Genomic DNA, 18,094 nt, shown 5'->3' with positions numbered 1-18,094 from the left:
TAAGTAGAAAATTTTTGCCAAAATTTTGAAGTGCAGAAGTGGATGTAGGAAGAAAAGAAAGTTTTATATAGTTTGGTGATATTGAAGCATTATAAGTGAATAAATCCCCAAAGAAAAAAACTTTAAAAATAAAGAAAATTAAGAATATTAAAATAATGGAAGCAATACTAGGAGATGACTTTATTTATAGGAGTAGAAAGAAATAAAAGTGCCCCCGCAAAATTTAAGGAATGTCTATATTTAGGGATTTAGGAAAAGAGAGTCCTAAAGGAAATTATGAAGATTTGATTATTAACAATTCAGGCTCAGAGACAAAAAAGCCACAAACCAGAAAAGCAATAAAAATTGGGGGAAAGATCTGAATATTTCATTGTGTCAATGGCTAAAGACAACCAAAGGAGGATGAGTACCAATTTGCTGATTTGGTGGTTTCTGTTGTTTCTCATTAAGAACACTACCAATGGTGAAAGTTTCCAAAATCTATAGACAGCAAAGAGTTGAGAAGCAAGTGGTAACTGGGGCAGGGAGTATATGTACTCTCGCAAGAAGTTCTATGGCTTAATGGGTGCAAGAAACCACAATAGGGCTTCCCTGGTGGCGCAGTGGTTGAGAGTCCGCCTGCCGATGCAGGGGACACGGGTTTGTGCCCGGGTCCGGGAAGATCCCACATGCCGCGGAGCGGCTGGGCCCGAGAGCCATGGCCGCTGAGTCTGCGCGTCCGGAGCCTGTGCTCCACAATGGGAGAGGCCACGACAGTGAGAGGCCCGCGTACCGCAAAAAAAAAAGAAACCACAATAGATTCCATGGAGTGTCCGTGGAAGTTTTCTGGTTTTCTTTTTCTTTCTCAGGATAAAAAGACTTAAAATATTGAAAATTCAACAAAAGATTGCCTTCTTCCCTTCATTTTACAGCTCCCCAGTTGCTAGATTTCTTCATGCTTTTCATCACTTTTCTCAGGGCTCCATTCTATCCTCTTTTATCTTTTTATTCTATACCCTCCTAATCACCCCATTGACTTCACTTTTGAATAGCTTCAACTATAGGCCTCTTTTCTAATCTCTTTTTTTTTTAATTTTTGCATTTTATTTACTTTTTTTTATACAGCAGGTCCTTATTAGTCATCAATTTTATACACATCAGTATATACATGTCAATCCCAATTTCCCAATTCATCCCCCCACCGCCCCCACCTCCACACCGCTATCCCCCCTTGGTGTCCATACATTTGTTCTCTACATCTGTGTCTCAATTTCTACCCTGCAGACCAGTCTATCTGTACCCTTTTTCTAGGTTCCACATATATGCGTTAATATACAATATTTGTTTTTCTCTTTCTGACTTACTTTGTATGACAGTCTCTAGATCCATCCATGTCTCAACAAATGACCCAGTTTCGTTCCTTTTATGGCTGAGTAATATTCCATTGGGTATATATATACTACATCTTCTTTATCCATTTGTCTGTCGATGGGCGTTTAGGTTGCTTCCATGACCTGGCTATTGTAAATAGTGCTGCAGTGAACGTTGGGGTACATGTGTCTTTTTGAATTATGGTTTTCTCTGGGTATGTGCCCAGTAGTGGGATTGCTGGGTCATATGGTAATTCTATTTTTACTTTTTTAAGAAACCTCCATACTGTTCTCCATAGTGGCTGTATCAATTTACATTCCCACCAACAGTGCAAGAGGGTTCCCTTTTCTCCACACCCTCTCCAACATTTGTTGTTTGTAGATTTTCTGATGACGCCCATTCTAACTGGTGTGAGGTGATAACCTCATTGTGGTTTTGATTTGCATTTCTCTAAAAATTAGTGATGTTGAGAGCTTTTCATGTGCTTGGCCATCTGTATGTCTTCTTTGGAGAAATGTCTATTTAGGTCTTCTGCCCATTTTTGGATTGGGTTGTTTGTTTTTTTAATATTGAGCTGCATGAGCTCTTTATATATTTTGGAGATTAATCTTTTGTCCATTGATTCCTTTGCAATCCCATTCTGAGGGTTGTCTTTTCTCCCATTCTGAGGGTTGTCTTTTCATCTTGTTTATGGTTTCCTTTGCTGTACAAAAGCTTTTAAGTTTCATTAGGTCCCATTTGTTTATTTTTGTTTTTATTTCCATTACTCTAGGAGGTGGGTCAAAAAAGATCTTGCTGTAATTTATGTCAAAGAGTATTCTTCCTATGTTTTCCTCTAAGAGTTTTATAGTGTCCTGTCTTACATTTAGGTCTCTAATCCATCTTCAGTTTACTTTTGTGTATGGTGTTAGGGAGTGTTCTTATTTCATTCTTTTACATGTAGCTGCCCAGTTTTCCCAGCACCACTTATTGAAGAGACTCTCTTTTCTCCATTGTATATCCTTGCCTCCTTCTTCATACATTAGTTGACCATAGGTGCGTAGGTTTATCTCTGGGCTTTCTATCTTGTTCCATGGAGTTATGTTTCTGTTTTTGTGCCAATACCACATTTTCTTGATTACTGTAGCTTTCTAGTACAGTCTGAAGTCAGGGAGCCTGATTCCTCCAGCTCCGTTTTTCTTTCTCAAGATTGCTTTGGCTATTTGGGGTCTTTTGTGTCTCCATACAAATTTTAAGATTTTTTTGTTCTACTTCCGTAAAAAATGCCATTGGTAATTTGATAGGGATTGCATTGAATCGTAGATTGCTTTGGGTAGTATAGTCATTTTCACAATATTGATTCTTCCAATCCAAGAACATGGTATATCTCTCCATCTGTTGGTATCATCCTTAATTTCTTTCATCAGTGTCTTATAGTATTCTGCATACAGGTCTTTTGTCTCCTTAGGTAGATTTATTCCTAGGTATTTTCTTCTTTTTGTTGCAGTGGTAAATGGGAGTGTTTCCTTAATTTCTCTTTCAGATTGTTCATCATTAGTATATAGGAATGCAAGAGATTTCTGTGCATTAATTTTGTATCCTGAAACTTTACCAAATTCATTGATTAGCTCTGTTAGTTTTCTGGTGGCATCTTTAGGATTCTCTATGTATAGTATCATGTCATCTGCAAAGAGTGACAGTTTTACTTCTTCTTTTCCAATTTGCATTCCTCTTATTTCTTGTTCGTCTCTGATTGCCATGGGTAGCACTCCCAAAACTATGTTGAATAATAGTGGTGAGAGTGGACATCCTTGTCGTGTTCCTGATCTTAGAGAAAATGATTTCAGTTTTCCACAATTGAGAATGATGTTTGCTGGGGTTTTGTCATATATAGCCTTTATTGTGTTGAGGTAGGTTCCCTCTATGCCCACTTTCTGGAGAGTTTTTATCATAAATGGGTGTTGAATTTTGTCAAAAGCTTTTTCTGCATCTATTGAGATGATCATATGCTTTTTGTTCTTCCATTTGTTAATATGGTTTATCACATTGATTGATTTACGTATATTGAAGAATCCTTGCATCCCTGGGATAAATCCCACTTGATCATGGTGTATAATCCTTTTAATGTGTTGTTGGCTTCTGTTTGCTAGTACTTTGTCGAGGATTTTTGCATCTATATTCATCAGTGATATTGGTCTGTAATTTTCTTTTTTTGTAGTATCTTTGTCTGGTTTTGGTATCAGGGTGATGGTGGCCTCATAGAATGAGTTTGGGAGTGTTCCTTCCTCTGCAATTTTTTGGAAGAGCTTGAGAAGGATGGGTGTTAGCGCTTCTCTAAATGTTTGGTAGAATTCACCTGTGAAGCCATCTGGTCCTGGAATTTGTTTGTTGGAAGATTTTTTTCTTTTTGGAAGATTTTTAATCACAATTTCCATTTCATTACTTGTGATTGATCTGTTCATATTTTCTACGTCTTCCTGTTTCAGTCTTGGAAGGTTATACCTTTCTAAGAACTTGTCCATTTCTTCCAGGTTGTCCATTTTATTGGCATAGATTTGACTGTAGTAGTCTCTTAGGATGCTTTCTTTTTTCTGCTGTGTGAGTTGTAACTTCTCCTTTTTCATTTCTAATTTTATTGATTTGAGTCCTCTCCCTCTTTTTCTTGATGAGTCTGACTAATGGTTTATCAATTTTGTTTATCTTCTCAGAGAACCAGCTTTTAGTTTTATTGATCTTTGCTATTGTTTTCTTTGTTTCTATTTCATTTATTTCTGCTCTGATCTTTATGATTTCTTTCCTTCTGCTAACTTTGGGTTTTGTTTGTTCTTCTTTCTCTAGTTCCTTTAGGTGTAAGGTTAGATTGTTTATTTGAGATTTTTCTTGTTTCTTGAGGTAGGCTTGTATAGCTATAAACTTCCGTCTTGAACTGCTTTTCTGCCTCCCATAGGTTTTGGATCATCGTGTTTTCACTGTCATTTGTCTCCAGATATCTTTTGATTTCCTCTTTGATGTCTTCAGTGGTCTCTTGGTTATTTAGTAACGTATTGTTTAGCCTCCATGTGTTTGTGTTTTTTACATTTTTTTCCCCTGTAATTTATTTCTAATCTCATAGCGTTGTGTTCAGAAAAGATGCTTGATATTATTTCAATTTTCTTAAATTTACTGTGGCTTGATTTGTGACCCAATTTATGAACTGTCCTGGAGAATATTCTGTGTGCGCTTGAGAAGAAAGTGTAATCTGCTGTTTTTGGATGGAACGTCCTATACGTATCAATTAAATCTACCTGGTCTATCTTGTCATTTAAAGCTTGTGTTTCCTTATTTTTTTTCATTTTGGATGATCTGTCCATTGGTGTAAGTGAGGTGTTAAAGTTCCCCACTATTACTGTGTTACTGTCTTATTTCCTCTTTTATAGCTCTTAGCAATTGCCTTATGTATTGAGGTGCTCCTGTGTTGGGTGCATAAATATTTACAATTGTTACATCTTCTTCTTGGATTGATCCCTTGATCATTACGTAGTGTCCTTCCTTGTCTCTTGTAACATTCTTTATTTTAAAGTCTGTATTATCTGATATGAGAATTGCTATTCCAGCTTTCTTTTGATTTCCATTTGCATGGAATATCTTTTTCCATCCCCTCACTTTCAGTCTGAATGTGTCCCTAGATCTGAAGTGGGTCTCTTGTAGACAGCATATAGGTGTGTCTTGTTTTTGTATCCATTCAGCATGCCCGTGTCTTTTGGTTGGAGCATTTAATCCATTCATGTTTAATGTAATTATCGATATGTATGTTCCTATTACCATTTTCTTAATTGTTTTGGGTTTGTTTTAGTGCGTCTTTTTTTTTTTTTTTTTTTTTTTTGCGGTACGCAGGCCTCTCACTGTCGTGGCCTCTCCCGTTGCGGAGGATAGGCTCTGGACACAGGCTCAGCAGCCATGGCTCACGGGCCCAGCGGCTGCACGGCATGTGGGATCTTCCCAGACCAGGGCACGAACCCATGTCCCCTGCATCAGCAGGCGGACTCTCAACCACTGTGCCACCAGGGAAGCCCTGTGCGTCTTTTTCTTCTCTTCTGTTTCCCACTTAGAGAAGTTCCTTTAGCATTTGTTGTAGAGCTGGTTTAGTGGTGCTGAATTCTCTTCACTTTTGCTTGTCTGTAAAGCTTTTGATTGCTCCATGGAATCTGAATGAGATCCTTGCCGGGTAGAGTAATCTTGATTGTACGTTCTTCCCTTTCATCACTTTAAGTATATCATGTCACTCCTTTCTGGATTGTAGAGTTTCTGCTGAGAAATGAGCTGTTAACCTTATGGGAGTTCCCTTGTATGTTATTTGTCGTTTTTCCCTTGCTGCTTTCAATAATTTTTCTTTGTCTTTAAATTTTGCCAATTTGATTACTATGTGTCTTGGTGTGTTTCTCCTTGGGTTTATCCTGTATGAGAGAGACTCTCTGCGCTTCCTGGACTTGGGTGGCTATATCCTTTCCCATGTTAGGCAAGTTTTCGACTATAATCTCTTCATATATTTTCTCGGGTCCTTTCTCTCTCTCTTCTCCTTCTGAGAGGCCTATAATGCAAATGTTGTTGCATTTAATGTTGTCCCAGAGGTCTCTTAGGCTGTCTTCATTTCTTTTCATTCTTTTTCTTTATTCTGTTCCACACCAGTGATTTCCACCATTCTGTCTTCCAGGTCACTTACCCATTCTTCTGCCTCAGTTATTCTGCTATTGATTCCTTCTAGTATATTTTTCATTTCAGTTATTGTATTGTTCATCTCTGTTTGTTTGTCCTTTAATTTTTCTAGGTCTTTGTTAAACATTTCTTGCATCTTCTCGATCTTTGCCTCCATTCTTTTTCCGAGGTCCTGGATCATCTTCACTATCATTATTCTGAATTCTGTTTTCTGGAAGGTTCCCTATCTCCACTTCATTTAGTTGTTTTTCTGGGGTTTTGTCTTGTTCCTTCATCTGGAACATAGCCCTCTGCCTTTTCATCTTGTCTATCTTTCTGTGAATGTGGTGTTTGTTCCACAGGCTGCAGGATTGTAGTCTCCTTGCTTCTGCTGTCTGCCCTCTGGTTCATGAGACTTAGATAGCCTCATGAGTCTTGTGCAAGTTTCCTGATGGGAGGGACTGGTGGTGGGAGAGCTGACTGTTGCTCTGGTGGGCAGAGCTCAGTAAAACTTTAATCCACCTGACTGCTGATGGGTGGGGCTGGGTTCCCTCCCTGTTGGTTGTTTAGCCTGAGGTGACCCAACACTGGAGCCTACCCTGGCTCTTTATGGGGCTAATGGCCGACTCTGGGAGGGCTCATGCCAAGGAGTACTTCCCAGAACTTGTGCTGCAAATGTCCTTGTCCCCACGGTGAGCCACAGCTGCCCCCTGCCTCTGCAGAAGACCCTCCAACACTAGCAGGCAGGTCTGGTTCAGTCTCCTATGGGGTCACTGCTCCTTCCCCTGGGTCCCGATGCACACACTACTTTGTGTGTTCCCTCCAAGAGTGGAGTCTCTGTTCCCCAGTCCTGTCAAAGTCCTGCAATCAAATCCCACTAGACTTCAAAGTCTGATTCTCTAGGAATTCCTCCTCCCCTTGCCGGATCCCCAGGTTGGGAAGCCTGACGTGGGGCTCAGAACCTTCACTCCCGTTGGTGGACTTCTGTGGTAAGTGTTCTCCAGTCTGTGAGTCACCCACCCACCAGTTATGGGATTTGATTTTACTGTGATTGCACCCCTCACAGGGGCTTCTCTTTTGTCTTTGGATGTGGGGTATCTTTTTTGGTGAGTTCCAGTGTCTTCCTATCGATAATTGTCCAGCAGTTAGTTGTGATTCTGGTGTTCTTGCAAGAGAGAGTGAGAGCACGTCCTTCTACTCTGCCATCTTGGTTCCTGCTTCTCTAAGGTCTTGTATTTCCTGCTCTAAGGGATAACTTCACAAGCATCTGCCTCTAAAGATGCACTAAACTGAGCTAGTCTTTCTTCCACATCTCGTATCTAGTCTTCCTCGAGTGTTACTTCATGCTAAATGATTCCTATCCCACCAGTTGTTTAAAGCAGTCTTTCCTTTAATTTTACCATGATTTTTCTTACTGCTTCTCACATTCAACATCTTATCAGTGAACATAATCCATTGGTTCTACTTTCCCATAATCTCTGCGTATGTCTCTTCTATCATACAAGTCCACATCACCATCATTTCTCACTAGTCTTCTAAGTAATCTTTCTGCCTTCATTCTTGCCTCAGTATATATTTTTTTCCTACAGCAGCCAGTGATCTTCTTAAAATAGAAACCTGGTAATGTCATTACTAGGTTTAAAATACTTCATTGGTTTCCCTTTTAGCCGTTAGGACAATAAACTCCTGAACAATAAACTTCCTTCTTATGCTGGCCTCTGCTTAACTTTCTGTCATCCTCTCTGACCAGCTCTCTGTCCTGTTGCACAACATTCTCTGTTGTTTCTGTGACCTTGCACCTGTGTTTCTTCTACCTGGGAAGCTCTTATTCTTCAGGTTTTGAATTACATGTCATATCTTCTGAGAAAAACTCCCTAATTCCTTCAAAGCAAGATCAGTTGTCCCTTCTATTTCTCACTGCATTCGTTCCAAACTCATTTTTGTTACGTGCAGTTTGATAATTGCTCTGTTTAACTGTTGGTATTCCCTCACAGATAGTAAGCACCATGTAGGCAGAAAACATTTCATCACAATATCCCCTAATCTTCCACAATTCAGGGCATAGAGTAAATGATTAGGAGATATTTGATAAATGAAAATATAAATGTAAGTGATTACATGAAGAATAGCGATTGCTCAATGGAGCAACATTCTGTAGATTATTAGATTGAGAGCAAATAGAGAGAGGCCTTATATATATTATGGAAGGGAAATAATTCTTCCACAGAAAGGAAGAAAAGAACAATTACGGGGGGTGTGAAGGAAGCAAAAGGAGGGAGTTCTTACTGAATGGCCTTGGTCTCAGCCATATAACAAATTAGAAAGTCCATCTCTGGTGGGTAGATTGAGAGATGGCACATTAGTTGTTCTGAAGACAATGAGAATGATTTTAAACAGTAGCTGATAATAAGTCTAAGGTGAGCCACTAAAAGTAAATAAAACAATTACTTAGCAACACTAGAATTCTTGTTTAGGATAAATAACTTGAATTTATAGCAAATCCATTTACTACGATTATATGGTTTTCTTCATCCTGGCTTAGGTATGGGGGCAAAGGAAAAAAAAGTTCTGGGATTTCAAAGGCAGGTAAGTGGAGGTTTAGGAAGCCAAGAGGTTCTAGGATGATAGGGAAGACAATTAGAATGACTGGTTAGAATGTTCATGTGATAAAGAGGGGAATTCACCAGAGGGGAGGGGAATAGACTGAGAGAATAAGAGGGGCAAGGAAGGGAGAGGCAAACTTTGGAGCATAAGTAGAAAATGAACAGTGAGCAGAGATTTTGGCCAAAAAAAAAAGATTTTCTAAATTTGAAATATTAGAAGAATGGCTTCTTTTAAATTTTTGGAAGAGATCAACTAAAGACCTAATTTATTTTGAAATTAGAGTGAATGTTTTTTCAAGTATAAGATATAACCTAAATTTCTTGAAGACAATTAACATTGTTTTTCTTAGATAATCTCTTTTACTATTTTGATATATTTGGCTTTTGTTTTCTATGCCTAATGGTATTTTTTTGTCTGTAATCTGAAGCTGTGTCAAACTGTTAATTCACCTACCAAATCCTCTGTGCCTGTAATATCAGATACTAAAGGAGAGACTAGACTTGAAGACCCTTTAAACAATTAATGTACGTGATAACTTGTTTGAATTATTTCCTACTAGAGTCCACATTTGTAAGATGATAATTATCTTCACATATTTTAGAGATGGAAGCATGATGCTTGATAACTCCTTTTTTCATGCCCAAATACTAACTTAAGAGAATATCTATAAGTATAAAATATTGTTTGCTTTGTTCTCATTTGTATGTTTCTAACATCACTTTTGCTAGATTGTAGCTTTCTGAAAACAAGGGATATATATTATTCATTTTGTTTTATACTTAGTGCCTTGCATGTATTTGTGATCAAATAAAAGGTAGTTGGATTTAATTACTTGAAATCCTTCAAGTTATTCAAGTGTTTATATGAACAACTTCCTTAATACGGGAGGTAGTATTAAACCGACTTCTCCATTTTTTCATCATTAAAGCAGAAGAAAGTATGATTTTTCACTTTAATTCTGCAGCTGTATTATAATGAGATCTTATAATGATAACTTAACATGTGATTGAGGCTTCCTTTTAGTATCATCATCATAACAACATAGTACATTTGTTAATATTTTACAAAGTTGTTTCACATGTACTATTTCAGTTTAAAATACTTATTTGTATGTGAACTGTTTATGACACAAGGTGAATTGAACTTAACATGAAATAAACCCAATTTGAAATTTAGGCAACTGAGATCTGAGAGGTAAGAGTCTTGCTAAAATGTCACAAAAGTTGTAAGTGATTGAACTGAGTTCTGTCACGTGTAGGTCTGTGTTATACATCTGCATGCACATGCATGCACACATACATGCACACATACATGCACATGCTGAATTTCTGAAGCTAGAAATCTGACTTCATCAGTAGGGTGGTAATTTTTGGGTTTGTAACATAATTCGTACTATTGTCACATTAATCCACTCACCATTCTTCAGGAGACAAAAACATGTATACAAACATGTTTATGAATATGATTAAGTAGAAATTTATGAAGAAAAACCACCTTTGCAACGTTTATTAAAGTTGAAGTAATGTATTATTAAAAATTCTAGTCCTGATTCCAAATTTTGAGGTTTTATTCTCCTTCCCTTATTCCACTGGCATACTGAACTTTAAATATGAATAGGTAATATTTCATATGTTTTGCATTACTTACAGGGTCTGTATAATTTGCCTGAAAAAGATAGTGGAGTGTAGCCCTGTGAAATATACTAAGTACATGGTCCCAGAGCAAATGCTAAAGGAAAGTTACAAGTGTAGTACACATGACGACATGATTACTCACAGGTGAAAAGGTTAGGACTAAATAAGATGGATAAAGCTGGTTTCAATATTCTGATCCCTTTCCTGGTATCTTTAAGTATGGTGCTGACCTAGGTGTGTATATTTCATAGTTAACTTGATAACATAATACACCATGGGAGCAAAAGTAGGTTATTGTGAGAACTTAAATACCTGCAACAATCCTAAGTGCTTTCAATGAAACAAACTCAGCTTCTTAGTATGTTACATTGTTAAAGCCGTGAAGCAATTATATTTTGTTAAATAATTTATATGAGCCCACAGCCATATCAAGCCAGGTACTTACAGAAGTATGTTTTGAAGTGGGACTCTAGACATCACAGATACACCTTGTGCATAATCTAGGCAGCCTTGTTTTTTCCTTTTCTCTTTCCTTGTCTTCTTGCACAGATATTCATTGAATGCCCTCAGTATTTTAAGCTCTAGGATCATAGCATCAAACAAAACACGCCAAGTTCCTGTTCTTCTCGAACTGATATTCATTGGGATGGAGAGGGAGACAGACAATAAGCAAATGAAGATTAAAGAGAGAAGACAGCAACAGGGAGATGTAGCATAGCAGGTGTTTCATAATGTTAGGAAGAAGAGTAATGCATGTGAGTAGGAGTAAGGCTTTCAGCACTTTAAATTAGGGTAGTCAACAAAGATGCCTTTAATAACGTAATATTTTGAACAAAGACCTGAGTAAAAATAAGAATCCTGTCTTTAGAATATATGAGGGCAGAGAGTTACACAGTGAGGAATCTGAGGCGGTGCTGAGAGTGCTTGAGAACCAGGAAGGGGTTTGGTATGTCTGGCTAAGAGTAAGTTAGGGAAGGGAAGGGGTAGGAAGAAGAAAAGTCATGTGAGGTAGCAGGGACCAGATGGTAAATGACTTCTGGTCACTGGAAGGAGTTTGCATTTTATTGTGTGTGATTTGAAAAGATATAGGAGGGTTTAGATATGTCTGAAGTGACATATCAGGGGTACACACTGGTGTGTGGAGACTCAGAGAACTCAAGGGTAACTCCACGGTTTGGGGCTTGAGTACCTCGTAAATGACAATGCCATTTAATGAGATGGGGTACAACTTGAGAAAATTTCTTTTGTTTTATATGAATCTCATCTCTCCCCTCCCACCTAGTTTTTGCTCAAAAGTGGAATAGACCAATTGGTAGTTTGATTTAAATTATTTTATGCTTGAAAGAAAGAATAACAATAGTGATGACAATAAGTAATATTTGATAGCTCTTACACTTTGCACAATGTTTTAACATCCAGTGATGTATCTGCGCTATATGGTCACACGGAGGATTTCTGCACCTACTCCTAAAATAATGTTTGAGACATAAGGTGATTTGTAACATACTTTAAAATACGTAAAGAACAGTTCACATCTACTGAAAAAGAGTGAACTAAAGAGAGATTAGGTCTTGAAATATGTCACATAGGGGTTAAGAGAAAATTGAAAATAGACTGTAATGAATGGTCTTATTTACCCAACTGTGAATTAATATATATGCTATAATTTGTCTCTCAGATCCAAGGTTCATTAGTGCCCACCTCATCCCAGAAAGTGACAACCCTGAAGATGACAAAGTGTATTTTTTCTTCCGTGAAAATGCGATAGATGGAGAACACACTGGAAAAGCCACTCACGCTAGAATAGGTCAGATATGCAAGGTGAGGTAAAGAAAAAAATGAGGAGGGTATCATTGTCCAATCACAGTTTTTTCCTTTTCTACCTTTGTACAAATATAATGAAAATTATGGCTAAAAAGCTTGACTGATCACTAGAAATATTTAAATACCAAAAAAAGATTGAAAACATATTATAGTTGCTTATGAATAACTTCATAGTCAAACATAGAGGTATAGGTTGTGAGGTGTTATTTCACAATTACATTAAATAATATTAGCTTGAAATTCTGGAGAAATAATTTTTTTTCATATTACCTGGGAAAATATAATTTTTGTATTCTCAGACCTAGCATAGGTTCCTACAGTGTATAAGTTTTCAATGAATATTTTTTGTTGGAAATAACTCAAGTATGAATATAAAAGAGGCAAGTGTTAAAGCTTGTTCTTATGACTTGATTATAGCATCCTATATACACATATGTGCACACACGTAATTTTGAAGCTCTGAACTTTCATATACTGTGTGGCACAAATTCAGATGTGATATGTATTATAATGTTAGATATATAGAATAAAAAATTAGTAAATACTTATGGACTAATTAGTATCAGTGTGAAAATATGATAACAATACTATTCTTACCCTCTATGCTGTATAGTACAGTATATATGAAATATGAATGAAGCTAACTGTTATTATATATTAAAGCACCTTTCATCTCAAGAAAAATCACAAGGCCAAATCCAGTTACTGTCTTAAAATGAAATTATTTCTTTTAAAAAAAAAAATCATGAAATTTTAAGAATCCCTGTCTTGGGGGCGGGGATATCCTCTTTCCTATCCCAATCATCTAATTATTTATCTTTAGTATATTAAATTACTGGAAAATTAAAATTTTTAATGCTCTGGAAACATGCAAATGATATATGCAATATATGAGAATCTTTTCTCCACAAAATGTAAGGCATATTTAAAAGCAGTACTTACAAGGGTTAAAAAATCTTTATACTAAATAAAATCGTATAAACAAAATATAAATCAGTGTTATATTTTTGAAGAAAAAGTTATTTTCCTTCAAACATATGCACATAAATACTGTAAGACTATAAGTTACTGGTGAATCCATACCATCATAATAGAATTTATTGCTACATCAGGTTACAGTTAAGTTTCATTTTCAGTGAGAAGATACTTTTTCAAAATTTTTGCTCTAGAATGAGTTTTCTTCATTAAGATTTATGCAGATGTTTTTTCAACATGCTGTTTGTAAAGTCAGCGTTGCGTCAACTGAGCTTATAAAAATATTTGATGCTAGCATGCTTTTGTTTGTGGTGTATTTTCAGTATGAGTTATAAGGCATGCAGTTATTCTTTCATTCAGTAAATACTCATTAAGTGCCTACTATGTGCCAATGTGCTTAATTTTGTGAACCAGCCTACTTAGGTGAGTAAAATCTTAAGGAAAACTTACATAAGAAAGAGAGACTAAAAGCAAACCAAAACAAACACAAGAGTAATATCGTTCATTGCCAAGTGGTAACAGAATGGAAAAAGTACAGTGACTTTTTAATGCTAAGGCATATTTATTGTAAGTCATTCCTTGAACAAGGTTGGAGTGAATAGATTTCACCAAAAATATAATAAGAAAGCATAGTTACTTGTATCTAGTCATTTAAAATTCATTTCTCAATTTGAAAAATGAGGAATTGTGATTTGTATCTGTCTCAAGATATGAGAAGATAAGATATTTGAAGTTATCATTTGCATGCACAATTTCTAAAACCATTATTCTCTCCTTTCAGAATGACTTCGGGGGCCACAGAAGTCTGGTGAATAAATGGACAACATTCCTCAAAGCTCGTCTCATTTGTTCAGTGCCAGGTCCAAATGGCATTGACACTCATTTTGATGAATTGCGTAAGTAGCTGATGATGTCATATAGAGAATATTCAAACCTTGCCATTACCTTCAAAAATGCAACTTTCTCCAATTTTGTTTTAAAACAGAGGATGTATTCCTAATGAATTCTAAAGATCCTAAAAATCCAATTGTATATGGAGTGTTTACAACTTCCAGGTAAATAACACTTTGCTCTCTTATTATCATAGAAAATTCATGTCCTTTAGATGCTTTCCAAGTGTCCATAATTTGTGAAAATATTTTTGAAAGAACAACGTCGGCTAAACCTTTGAGCTCTTTTGCATTCTTGGGTGCCTGAAATAAGTCATGACCTAAATCATTTTTTACATAAATTTTAGCAAAGAATTCACTACTATAAATTTAATGATGAAAAATGTATGCCATGCCCTCTGTATAGCTTTGACTTTAAAAATCTGAGTGAAATGTAAAATATTATAAACATAGAACTCTGAGTTTTGTTAAAGGTTTGTAGTGATATAAACTAAGGGTGAAAAATCTTTTTCCCTCCTCTCTCCTTTCTCTTCTTTGTCCCTACCCCCTCTTTCTCTCTCACTCTCTCTACCTTCTTCCCCCTCTCCCCGCCACCTCCTTTCATCATTCCCCATGTGCCTCAAAGCTCTTGCTGTCAATCAAGCAGTAATTATTTCCTGACTATTACATTCAGCATAAAGTTTACATTACGTGGAATTGCTAAAAGAAACATATATTTAAATGCATATAAAGAGGGATATGCATTTGGATATGTATAAATGTTTAATAAAAGAAAAATAATTTTAAAATCAAAAGTCAGGAAGAGTGCTACAAGGGACTGTGATAGCATAAAGAAAGATTAACTACAATGTCCAAACACTGATTTTTTCTGTAAATATTAAAGCCATTACAAATTGATTGGACATTTTTACTTAATTTTTAAAGTAACATGTAAAAATTAGGAAAACTATATTAGTAAAACCAGATGCAATTTCCCATACCTAAATATTTCTCCCCTTTAGTATAAAAACAGAATGACCGCTAAAGAATGTGGGAGGCTTGGGCTTCCCTGGTGGCCCAGTGGTTGAGAGTCCGCCTGCCGATGCAGGGGACCACGGGTTCGTGCCCCGGTCCGGGAAGATCCCACATGCCGTGGAGCAGCTGGGCCCGTGAGCCATGGCTGCTGAGCCTGCACGTCTGGAGCCTGTGCTCCACAACGGGAGAGGCCACGACAGTGAGAGGCCTGCGTACCGCAAAAAAAAAAAAAAAAAAAAAAATGTGGGCGGCTCAAATTAAACAAATATTAATTCATTTCTTCTGCTTCCTCATTGCTTAGTACAGTAGTTTTCAGTCTTAAGCTTGCGTCAGAATCGCCCAGAGAGCCTGTTAAAATACAGATGCTAGGCCCCGCCCTCAGAGTCTCTGATTCAGTAGGAAGGGGTAGGGCCTAAGAACGCATTTTTAACAAATTCCCAGGTGATGCCCATACTGTTGGTCTAGGAACCACACTTCGAGAATCACTGGCTTAGTGGGTAAAATAATTTCACCTATCTGCTTCAGCGAGATTGATGTCATATATGAGTTAGTCTTAATAGCTGTAAATCCTAAAAAGATCTTTCCATGATGATGGATTCCATCAATAGATAAGCAAAGTGTATAACAATGAAAAAGGGACACATAAACATTACAAACTACTATGATGTATCAAATATGTATTAATTTGCTACTTATTCCATTATGAAAATATTGTTATTAAATTCTATAAGTATATACTGAAATTTACCGTGTGTCAAGTACCGTGCAATATGTAATTTATGTTACAGAAAAGAAGCCAAGCATGGTTCCTTCCCTCATGAAGCTTGCACTCTACCAGACATTGTCTAGATGCAGCAGTTTTCAATAATAAACTCTTATTACACAAGTTTTTCATTTGGTCTAATTTTTATGTAATTTTCTATGGGTAGAGATTGATTAAAAGGTATGCATTCCATATTTTTAATGTGCACAGCTGTTTTATATCTTTATAAATAAATCCCTCAAGCTGTATTTATATAAGCAAAATAAAACGGGAAATTGTGGCAGCTCATGGTAAATTTCCAATTTGCTTCAATTACCTGATTTTTTTTGTCCAACAAAATGATGGGGATAATTGCTATAGTACTCCACTTTTGCTAGGGTGTAATAGCTACTAACTTAAAATGATTTTCTGTGTTGGAAAGAGATGATTTTAAATGCCTTCACACAAATCGAGCTCTGTTACTTGATCAAATACTTTTGTTCGTTTGGGAGTTAAAAATTATAACACATTGACTATTCATCTTCTGCACCAGTTTCAGTTTATAAAATGTGTTCTTAAACATTCTTTCTTGTTTAAACATTTCCTGGTTTCAGCAGTGATGCTTAAGTCTTAACATAATACCAAAGTTTATATTTTTATTTTATCTGATATCAGAATTAATCATTACCTTTTAGATTTTGTATATATGTTTTCCCTATCAATGTTTACATATGATATGAATGTATATATTTATATCGTATATTGTCTATTTATGAAATGAATATGTATATGTTCTATGAGTGCTAAAGGTGTTTTCATCCATGCCTTCGAATTTTGAGCAATCATAATTTTGCTTTCTTGTGTATTATTAAAATATATATAAATATGTGACTTAAAAACTCCCAAACACTATTTGAGAATTTATGTTCAAGTATTGATAATTGCTATCTGAAATTTAAAAACTCAGTATAAATAGCTCTGTCATTGTGTAAAGATGAAAGTCTGTTTTTGTTCTGTCTGTCTTTTTTAGTAACATCTTCAAGGGGTCAGCCGTGTGCATGTATAGCATGAGTGATGTGAGAAGGGTGTTCCTGGGTCCATATGCTCACAGGGATGGTCCCAACTACCAGTGGGTGCCTTATCAAGGAAGAGTCCCCTACCCACGACCAGGAACTGTAAGTGGCCTAGGTGTTTAAGATAGGAAATGAATAAATTTATGCTGAAGGTTAAAAAAAAAGCAGCTACATACATATTAAATATAGATAATGTAAAATAAAAATTCCAAGACTATAAATGAAAGAAAGGCAAGGATTTTTCTTTGATAACCATGAAATTCCACATTTAAAGACATGTTCTTCACAGGCATCAGTGCTTAAGTTCAATGCTTACCAGTAGTTAATACCAATAATTTATGAGAAATAGAAACTGAGCAGTTAGCCTTATTTATCTTCTTTTCTGAAAGAGATATAGTAAAAATGGCTTTCACGGAGAGTTGAAACAATTAGGATAGACTTGCTCTCTCTCATTGTGGCAAAGGCTTAAGAATTGCACATTAAATAGGAGGAAACAAATTTAAATCAATATTATCTTCCTATGGAAGTGGGACACATCTCTCAAATAGGTAAAGAAGATATGCAAGGAAGAAACAAACAAAAACCTCATGGAAAGGGCCTAGGTGTTTTAATAGATGCTGTCTACTATCGCTGACCTCTCTCCTTCCAGCAATGTTGTGCACATTCAGGCTTATAAAAAGGTGGATAGAGCTCAAAATAAAATCAGCTTTAAGTCTGCAATTTAAAGTAGGGAGAAAAAAAGAAAAGACTGATACAGTAGAAAGTGAGTGAATATGACAGCAGATGTTCTAGAATATGTGGATGGAACCATCCAGTGCAACATTTCCTAACCCTAAGAATTTTTTTTTAACATCTTTATTGGAGTATAATTGCTTTACAATGGTGTGTTAGCATACGGCATTTGTTTTTCTCTTTCTGACTTACTTTACTCTGTGTGACAGACTCTACGTCTATCCACCTCACTACAAATAACTCAATTTCATTTCTTTTTATGGCTGAGTAATATTCCATTGTATATATGTGCCACATCTTCTTTATCCATTCATCTGTCGATGGACATTTAGGTTGTTTCCATGTCCTGGCTATTGTAAATAGAGCTGCAATGAACATTGTGGTACATGACTCTTTTTGAATTATGGTTTTCTCAGGGTATATGCCCAGTACTGGGATTGCTGGGCCCTATGGTAGTTCTATTTGTAGTTTTTTAAGGAACCTCCATACTGTTCTCCAGAGTGGCTGTATCAATTTACATTCCCACCAACAGTGCAAGAGGGTTCCCTTTTCTCCACACACTCTCCAGCATTTATTGTTTGTAGATTTTTTGATGATGGCCATTCT

General features: G+C 36.4%; 1 protein-coding gene across 1 annotated transcript in view; it reads left to right on the top strand.

Annotated features, from left to right (window-relative positions):
- SEMA3A (semaphorin 3A) overlaps positions 1 to 18,094 on the top strand; it is a 231,811-nt gene that overhangs the window by 171,317 nt on the left and 42,400 nt on the right. The window contains exons 7-10 of the mRNA XM_065883393.1: positions 11,917 to 12,059; positions 13,819 to 13,933; positions 14,023 to 14,092; positions 16,714 to 16,858. Coding sequence (XP_065739465.1) covers positions 11,917 to 12,059; positions 13,819 to 13,933; positions 14,023 to 14,092; positions 16,714 to 16,858 — 473 coding nt within the window. The remainder of the gene's footprint in view (positions 1 to 11,916; positions 12,060 to 13,818; positions 13,934 to 14,022; positions 14,093 to 16,713; positions 16,859 to 18,094) is intronic.

This window comes from Phocoena phocoena, chromosome 9, assembly GCF_963924675.1.
Source record: "Phocoena phocoena chromosome 9, mPhoPho1.1, whole genome shotgun sequence".
Taxonomy (NCBI): domain Eukaryota; kingdom Metazoa; phylum Chordata; class Mammalia; order Artiodactyla; family Phocoenidae; genus Phocoena; species Phocoena phocoena.
Note: the sequence above shows the minus strand (reverse complement) of the source record. Positions and strands in the feature narration are given on the sequence as shown.